Consider the following 9432-nt stretch of genomic DNA (forward strand, 5'->3'; position numbering starts at 1 on the left):
GTGAAACTTTCCCCTGTCTAGCTGCAGAGACATCTTGACACATGCAATCCTGTGTGAGAATAAATATGTGCAAAATGAGCTCAGATAGTTGCTGGAAAAAAACAGAAATGTTCTTTGACTGTCAGAGCTTAATATTTCAGTCTCCCTGGAGCCTCGCGCTCTAATCCATGGACCCCCACCTGTTTGTTTGGATTCATTTTGTAAATACAAGTTACTTTTAATGGGGGAATTTGGTGCAAGAGGGCCTTCTCTTGTTTACCTCTCCGCTGGAGTTAATGCAAAGGGATACCGATGCCTCCGTGCCTGGGGTTCCTGCCGGGAGCAATCCTGCTGCCGCCTGTGACCGTGAACCTCACGGGGAGCACGAGCTCAGGGTGGTCCCTTGCAGGAGAACCCGGCCCAGCAGCCGATCCCTGGACGGCGTTAGTCGAGGATCAAGGAGGCTTTGTCTTTAGGCAATGCCGACTGACCGCTCCAGTTATTAGGAAGAGCAGTGAGGACCGGGACCGGACTGGATCGCCCCTGCGGTTGATGTCAGGACTGCCTGCGCTCTGCCTGGGATTAAATCACAGTGAGGGTTTGCTTCAGTTTAAATACCAACCTGATCCATCTCTTGAGTGAGAACAAAGCTTTCATTCTGAGGATCGGCAGCTTAATGTTAGGCTTGTTTAAACAGCTTCTTTAAAGGGTTGGGTTTGTCTCTGAGCAGAATGTCAGAGCGAGTGTGCTGAGCAGATAGAGCAGCCTCTGCTGCCAACTTCTGTAGCACCTTTGATGCAGACTCATCCCCAGGCGTTCTGCGAGAGGGGAACTCGCCGCCCCGGCTCTATGAACTGCTCTTTTGTTTTCCTTTGCCCCATCTATTTTCTTCAGCCCAGTCAGTTTCTTTTATTAAGTAGATTATATGTTTTGCTCAATAGGAGCTTTTCTTCCCAAGTAAAAAGAATGCTGTTGGCGTAAAAAATGCTTTTATTCACTCCTATCTCCTTTTGCTTCGCCCCGGCGTCCCCAGCTGCTCTCGAGAGCCCCCGAGAGATGCCTGGCGGGGGGGCTTTGCGTACCTGTCCGTTTTCTGACCCCCACCCAAGGGAAAGCAACAGTTGTTTTTTCCTGGCTTCTGGTGTTACTGATATGAGAAGAATTTTCCCTTCTGGTTAATCAGACTTGAATTACTGGACCCACGCGGGTCGCCCTGTAATTCTGCTCTCTGCCGGAAGCTCCCCGGTTCCCGGCGAGCCCCGGTGCAGACAGACCTTTCCTCCCTGGCACGGCCGGTGCCTGCGGGAGCGGGGCCCTTCTCGCCACAGCGCTGGCAGCCGGTGGTAGGTGATGCTTAGGGAGGATATGGCTGTAAGCAATGGTAGACATGTAGCCTGGGCTTTTTCGTAATAAAAATAAAGACAGAGTCGACTCCTGGTTGCGTGAGGGAGGCTGGAGCTGGACTTCAGCTTTACCCAGGGATCTGACCGTCTTTCCTAAAATTTGAGAGTGCCTACCTGCAGCCTAGAAGTTATGGACAGGAGTATCTGGAAAACCCCTTGAGGGTCTCTCATGAAAGATGCAGAGAAGTACACACGTGTGCTGAAGGCTTAATTTTCTTTGTTCGCACTGCTCTCCTTGGCATAGGGGGTTTTGAGGTGCAAATGTAAGAATTGCTGTTAAAAACGAGCAGTTGTCTCAAAGGGGGAACATCAGCTGATACCACCACGAGGTGAAACGAGGCCGTGCTCTGTGGGGCATACCCCTCCTTAGCAGGAAACTTCTGCTTTCTGCACCGAACAGATAAGGATCTTCTTACTCTGTCCCTGTGCACTGGGGCTCTGCCATCCTACCTTGCAGGTAAAATGATTTTTTTTTTAATTTCTACAAATGAAAGAGAGCAGATACAACCAGCTCCTCTGCATGCCTTCTCAAAGGGATGCTTAGTTTCAGGCCAGATACTTCAATAAGAAGTTTACAAAACCAGTTTTATTAGTGCGTTGAAGCGTTTTGTTTACTTCTGAGCTTCTGGAAGCAAAACTGCCATAGCCTAAGTCTTGGGTTTGAGACCTTAGAAATGAGTCAAAGAGGAACAAAGTTCAGTTTTGCTGTATCTAAATCAAGTTGAAAAGAGCCTACATGGTGAAATGTCTGTGGTTTAAATGTTTTTAATTTGTACCTTGAGTTTTTGATAAAGTAATAAAGGAGATGCTTTAAAACACTATTTCCTTTTAAGTATACTTGAAGGTAGGAATGTGCCCTGGCTGCTCTCTCCTATCTCATGTTTCTGAAAATCTCTATTATAACCAACCTTTCTTCCCCTAAGTGTGTGTATTTTTCAGAACAATTGTATTTTCTGTGCTCTGCTGACCACTAGAAAACACTGTGCTCGGAGCTGTTTGTCAAGTTAAACATTAGCGGGGTGGTTTTTTTCCCTTTCATTGTAAAGTTTCTCCTTAAAAGCTGCGTAATCCATGGGTGTAATGCTCTCAACCCTTCTCCGTACGGTTCGGTCTCAGGGTCTTCCCTGTCCATTTTCTCTTCTGTGTCCCTTTTCCTTGGCCTGTGCTAAGTACATAGTAATAACCTGCATTTGCTCACGATCTTTTTTTAAAGACATCTCACTTAACAGCTCTTCTGGGTTTTACTGGCTTTTTACTGCTTCTGCAGTTTTGAATCTGTTGGTTCAAAACTCACCAGCATCTGCATTTAGCCTGCCTGAAATACTGCAGCCCACCTTGGAGCTGTTAAGCAGCTCACAACAACAGCTAGGAAAAGAAGAGAGAATTAAGTGAATAGTAATGCAATTACCCTAACTGATTTACCTAGGACACTGGCGATAAGGGATAATGGGTGTCTTCCTCCTAAACGAGCCCTGAAGTTGGTCAGGACCTGCTTGTTTTTCATTAAGCTGGAGGTAACATGCCCCCGGCAGCATCACTCTCTGCTGCGCTTTGGACCGTGGGCTGGCTGGGAGCAAGAGGCTCTTCCAGTGCCGTGAATTTCCTTGAGTGCTGATGCTCCTTAAATCCGCTGGTCGCCAGAGATGGTGTGAGGGAGAGCTCGGCGTTTCCCTTGCCCCGCGGGAAGGTGGCTGACACACACGAGTGTTAACAGTGACTTGGGTGTCTTTAGACCAAGAGGGTACGTGCAGACGTAGAGGATTTAGCTGTCGGACTGGGGAGAGTTAACTGTGGCGCTTGAATATTTTAAAACACTTCTTCAAATACTCTCTACCTGAAAGACCATTTCTGCAGCGGGTAAGTACATGTTTCTGAATCCCTCCGGGGAGGCTGAAAGATCTGATGAAAGCTGAAGAAAATACTGTGTGCTGCTAAGCAAGCCCCACCCGTCTTCTTGACATTGTTGTATTCGCTCTTTGTTCCCAAGGATGGCGATGCCTGGGGATTTGCTTACAGTTTTTCAGGCAGCTTGAGAAAAGCACAGTGACAGCTGGGAGGTGGAAAAATGTGGGAATCTGCCTTGGAGTTTCTCCTTCGCTCTTTACCCAAATAATCTTCGTGGAGAGCAGGCAAAAAGCCAGGAATTTATTTGACCCAAGGTAGTGTCTCGGATCAGGAAAGCAGATAGTAAATAAGTGGCTGATCTAGTTGGGTGTAGCACGCTTGGCTTGTGTAGTTGGTTTGAATTGATTTTGTTGTGGCATCTGCCAACTGCTTATTGTCTCCTGCGAGCTGGGGTGGTCGTCCCTTGCTAAGCCGTAAAGTGAGCTGAGGAAGCCTGGACAGCGAGTTCGAGTGAAATCAAGTCTGTCAGTTTGAGTAATTGTTGTTTTCGGTTTGAGTTCAGACCCTAGGTTGGGTTGGGAGTGGAGCTCGGTAAAATCTAGCCTAGCTTACAGGGATGACTCGGGTCATCGCTGTTAGTGGTTGCAACAGGGGCAGGGAAAAGGGCTGTCTGGATAGTCATCTTCTGGAAAGGCTCCTCTGCTTCCACGTTGTATTTTGCGCTTAAATTCGGTTCTTGCGGGTCTGAAATACTGGGTATGCCTTGTTCTGTTCCTAAAGCCAGTTCTTCCTGAGCCTAAGAATGGCCTGTTCCCTCTGAAATGCGAAATTTGAAGAAGAAAGTTTTCTCTTGTTGGAGCATTTGGTCTCTGGTGGGTTTTAAGGAGGTGGTCTTGTCTTGATTTCTGCAGCTTTGACATGTTTGTGCTCCGACTGCAAACAAGCAAACTCCACGTGTGAAACGGATGGCGCCTGCATGGTCTCGGTCTTCAACCTGGATGGTGTTAAACATCACGTTCGGACCTGCATTCCTGAAGCAAAATTGATTCCTGCAACCCTTCTATTGTCTGAGTTCAGAAGATCTGCGTAATACTCACTGCTGCTACTCTGATTTTTGCAACAAAATTGATTTAATGGTTCCCAGTGGTGAGTAGAGAGCTAAATAAATGGTCTGTTTGAAGTGGGGAGGGGAGAAGCTGTCTGGTTGGGATTGGGAATAAGGAGTTCTCGGCCCTGTTTTCACTTCTTCCCTTAGGTTGCTGTGTGAACTTGAGTGCTAGGTTTATTTCCTTGATCTGTAAAGTGGAAATAATAACAAACTACTTCAAATTAAAATGTGAAGTTGCTTGAACTCCCCTGTGGCCAACAAAATGTCACCAGATGATGAGGTTGTGCTTTAGGATAGGAGAAGCTTCCAACGTGTGGGGTTTTTTGCAGTTTTGCTGCACTCGGTAGCTCCATGTTGTGAGACTAAACAGTTAAATATCAGTTTCTGCTGCATGATGCTCTGTGCCTGCGGCGGCCTGAGGACAACGTGTGTTCCCTGGGCACAGCTCAGATCCCTTTTGTGGCGCTGAGTTGCACCGTAGCCTGCCCTTTATCAGATAGAGTTGCTTTCCTTCTTCTAGAACTGCAAATCTTTTCATTGATGAGCCACGAGCATGGGAACGTTGCAGCAGCTTCAGAGTAAAGTGTGTGGGGCGGAGAGGTGCCTGAATTCTGAATACGCGAAGGGGAGGCAGCCCTGCCTTTGAGTGAGGGTGTGGGAAACGTCTGCTTCTTTCCAATTCCTGGGACAGAGAGGGCATGCAGTATTTCCTCATACCTCATCACTCTCCGTTTGGGGCTGTTATTTAGTGGGTTGTATGAAGACTGCAGGATCCGTTTTCCTTGGGTGCAGTGGGGAAGTCTTATCTGTTCTCAAAAAGACAAATAATTGTCATCTTCAGGTACGAGTCTTCACTGGTGGTTACAGAGCGAAGGGGAAGGAGGGAGAAATGAGTCCTTACTTACTGGGTGTTTTTTTTTCTCCCACTTGGAGAGCTCAAGTGGAAGATAAGCTGCAGGCTGTTCTAGCAAATTCAGCCCAGAAGAGGCTCCTGTCCTGTTTTAAGCAGCAAGTGCCAATAATCCCTGATCCTACAATTGAAGCACCATCTTCTTTGGAGGGTTTTGGCTGTAGTTTGCCTGCCTGATGACTTGATCAGTCCCATGTTAACGCTGTTACTTGCTGTGTCCTCTACCATCCTGGAACAGCAAACTAAAATTGTCCCAGCTCTGAAAGGATAATTAAAACACAAAAAGAAAGTCCTTAAAGAACGCTTGTGAAGGAGTGATAATTTTCTGAAAGTGTCTGTTTTTCTCCTCCCTTTCCTCTCAAGGACACCTGAAAGATAACGAACCCCCGTCGAGCTGGGGTCCTGTGGAGCTGGTGGCGGTGATTGCCGGACCTGTCTTCCTTGTGTTTGTTGTCATGATCATAGTAGTCTTTGTTTTTCATCACCACCAACGAGTCTATCACAATCGTCAGCGGCTGGACATGGAAGACCCCTCTTGTGAAATGTGCCTTTCGAAGGATAAGACCTTGCAAGATCTAGTCTACGATCTCTCCACCTCTGGCTCTGGCTCAGGTATTAAGATATGTCTGGAAATGACGAATGAGAACTTGTAATTGTAATGGAGTAGTCTGTTCTGGGCTCCTGGTTGCCACAGCTTTGCATGGCTGTGAGGCTGTTGCCTCGTCAGCCTGTTCAGGTTGCCTTGTGATGAGTAATGTGGAGGGCATGTTTTAAATTCAGTCATGCAGTAGACGCTGTAGCCACGGCCCCGTGTCAGCGTTCAGTGCTTAGGCTAGGTAAGAGCAGTAGTTCAACTCCTCCTTAACAGCTGATGTGTAAAAATAGTTTTGTGTAGCTTCCTTCCTTTCCTGCAAGAGGATAACTCAAATGGCTGCATCTATTTCAGATTTAGCCTTGGAACTGGATTTGGGTTGGAAACAGGCATTAACTGCTAACCTGTGGGTTGTTGGCTTTCAAAGGAGGATGCAGGATGTCACCTGCATCAAAGCTGGCAGGAAAACGGGAAAGATCTCAGCAGCTGAAAATTTTACAGTGTGCAAGTAGTGCACTTGGACAGCCCATCTCATCTCAAAGAACCCTTGGGTCTTCCGAAGTGGACGACGTACAGCATTCACTTCTGTAGCGCTTGGAAGAAATCATCCCTGGAATAGATAGGAAAGTCATCATTTTATTCATGACTTTGAACTATGAAAGCAGTTAGGCTCAAAAAAAAAAAAAAAAAATTAATTTTTTGGAGCAGATGGAAGCTGTAGGATAATCCACAGAGGCAGAGAATATAACAACCTGATACTTGACCAGGGAATAAACCTTTAGCACCACATCTGCTATATATAAAATGTTTTGGGATCTCTTCTGTACACACTGTCAGCAGGTGAGCTCTGTATTTTACCTAAGAGGTGGCAGCTATGTTAGGACTCCTTCCTTAAGAGAAGTTCTGGGGCTTTACTGCTTTTTAGCAGAGTCTGTCTTCGACGAGTTCCATTCTTTGCATATTCAGGCTAAAGTTACTTTGATCTGCCATAGAGCAGGAGTTCCACAACTGCTCCGTGCCTGATCACTGGCGGTTTGCAAGCTACTTCAAAGTGATATGCAGATGCTGCCCAAGCCGCCAAAGGGCACGTCCTACGCAGGAGCTACCACCGTTTGCTGGTTTGGGTCTTGCTTAGGCTGCTGGTTGCTATCAAAGGTAGAGCCTTCTAGGTTTAACGATACTCTGCTTCAGACTGTGGGGCTTCAGGAGTTTCTTTTGCTGCAAGAGGCATTCATTCCTCCAATTTCTCGTCTGTAGGTTTGCCGCTTTTTGTCCAACGGACTGTGGCTCGGACAATTGTCCTTCAGGAGATCATTGGTAAAGGCCGCTTCGGGGAAGTGTGGCGTGGCAGGTGGCGTGGAGGTGACGTAGCTGTAAAAATCTTCTCTTCACGTGAGGAGCGTTCCTGGTTTAGGGAAGCAGAAATATATCAAACTGTTATGCTGCGACATGAGAACATCCTGGGATTTATTGCTGCGGATAACAAAGGTAAGAAGTGCCTCGGTCCCGAGAGCAGAGACTTCACCAGCGTGTAGCCTGCTCTTGGGAGCTGCATTCCTTCACTTGGATTTACAATTAAATGGTTAAAGACAACTGTCGGCATGCTTTTCAAATAGTTGAATGTTTCTTGCCAAAAGATGGCAAAATTACTGCTGTTGTTGAGAGGCGCAATGGTGCGTTAGCTGTACCTTACAAAGACGTGTTTTGCCTTAAAGTTCTTTACCTTATTTGCACCCAGGATGGCTGTTGAGCTGCAGCCTCACCCAGCAGCTCTCCTCTGTACCAAAAAGATAGGGTGCAGAATGCTCACTGGTGGTGTGCCATCCCTGCATTGAATCTGTCTGAGCACCGTCTCTTTCCTGCTGCAGATAACGGAACGTGGACTCAGCTGTGGCTCGTCTCCGATTACCATGAGCACGGATCTCTCTTTGACTACCTTAATCGATACACAGTGACTATTGAGGGGATGATCAAGCTCGCCCTGTCCGCCGCTAGTGGGCTGGCCCATCTGCACATGGAGATTGTGGGTACTCAGGGTAAGTGCGAAGTTTGAAAAGGTGCTGGGAATTCCTGAGGGGAGAATAACGTGGAATTGAGGAGGGGGGCTGGTGTGCTGCACAGAAAACACTGACTGAGTCAGCCCTGCTTCGTCTGGTCAGTATTGACCAGGAATAGACTGATTGCTTTGGCTGGCTGGAAAGTGGGTTAGCCTTGCGCTAGCTCCTGGGAGTTATATCAGCATTTCACATCCCCATCCTAAAATTGGTGCTGCTTGGGTGGGATGTTAGCGCAGGCAGCAGCAGAATTATAAACTCCTTACGTCTCTGGTGCCTGGGAGGATGGAGTTTACATCCCTCTCGAGGCCTCCCGATGCTACTGCATCAGCGTAAGTGGAGCCTTTGCATACCACAGGCTGTCAGCGCTGCTCTGTTCTTCAGTGTACCCAAACAGGAAAATGTGTTGCAACACAGAGAGTTTAACTAACGCCCTGAAATCCGGTACTGCCTCTGCGCCAATTTGACTAACAGATTTCACCAGACCTTGACTCCTGCTACTTTTTATTTTGCTTTATTAGGAAAGCCTGGGATTGCTCACAGAGACTTGAAATCCAAGAACATCTTGGTGAAGAAGAATGGCACGTGTGCCATCGCTGACCTTGGTCTGGCCGTCCGGCATGATTCAGTTACAGATACGATTGATATTGCGCCAAATCAAAGGGTTGGAACCAAACGGTAGGAGAACGGTGTTCTTGGCCAGTGTTCAAAGGCCTTGGACTGTGACTAGCAAATGCCTGAGCTGCTGGTTGAGCACTGGTGAAATTCTCTGTCTTAAGCATTTCCAAGTGTCTCGCAGAGTGTCAGCATTGTGCCCAGATTGATGTTGAAGGGACGTCAGTACCTTCGTCTCCAGGTGCCATCAGGCTGAGTGGTTCAGGCCAGTTACATAAACTCAGCACCAGGGAGTTCATGTAATACCTGCCAACGAGCTTGGCATTCTCAAAAGCCTTTTGGGGCCTCCTGTCTGGAGCCTGACGTGCTTTTGGACGTTTTTACCTCTTTCCCAACTTGCTATTCTTTTGGGGTTATTTTGTTCGTTCTATTAGACCATGGGGCCCAGTTCTGTTCTGATTAAGGCTGTGCAGAGCAGAGTTTTTGTGTCTGCTGGGAAGTGCTGTGTGGGCAAACTTGCCATTTACTGTCTTCCAGAGAATTCCCTCTCAAAACTAACGTGCTGTTCCTTTTATGTTCTGCAGATACATGGCCCCTGAAGTCTTGGATGAAACCATTAACATGAAGCATTTTGATTCATTTAAATGTGCCGATATCTACGCCTTGGGCTTGGTCTACTGGGAGATTGCTCGAAGGTGCAACGCAGGAGGTAGTACCCTTCGTGTGTCCGTGCCATCGGCCTGGCTTGCTCCTGGGTTTCCCAGCCTTGGTGTTTCTGTTGATCAGATGTTTGTGAGGTTTGAGGGGACCCTGGAGAGCAGGGCTGCGGGAGGATATGTCCGTGTGTGTTGCTACCGAGGGAGTTAACAGAAGTGGCCCGCGAGGGCTGTTAAGACTGACCCGTGTAGGGGAGTGGGGGGTAATGA

At 47.6% G+C, this 9432-nt stretch overlaps 1 protein-coding gene across 1 annotated transcript in view; it reads left to right on the forward strand.

Annotated features, from left to right (window-relative positions):
• The first annotated feature begins 4140 nt into the window (after window positions 1-4140).
• The window catches only part of LOC104169136 (activin receptor type-1B-like), a 6224-nt gene continuing 932 nt past the window's right edge, over window positions 4141-9432 (forward strand). Inside the window, 7 exon segments of the mRNA XM_009709957.1 lie at window positions 4141-4280; window positions 4282-4373; window positions 5609-5857; window positions 7095-7325; window positions 7706-7873; window positions 8413-8569; window positions 9091-9215. Of these exon segments, the coding sequence (XP_009708259.1) occupies window positions 4204-4280; window positions 4282-4373; window positions 5609-5857; window positions 7095-7325; window positions 7706-7873; window positions 8413-8569; window positions 9091-9215 (1099 nt within the window). The 5' untranslated portion in view covers window positions 4141-4203.

The sequence above is a fragment of the Cariama cristata genome, unplaced genomic scaffold, assembly GCF_000690535.1.
Source record: "Cariama cristata isolate BGI_N322 unplaced genomic scaffold, ASM69053v1 scaffold24051, whole genome shotgun sequence".
NCBI classification, from domain to species: Eukaryota; Metazoa; Chordata; class Aves; order Cariamiformes; family Cariamidae; genus Cariama; species Cariama cristata.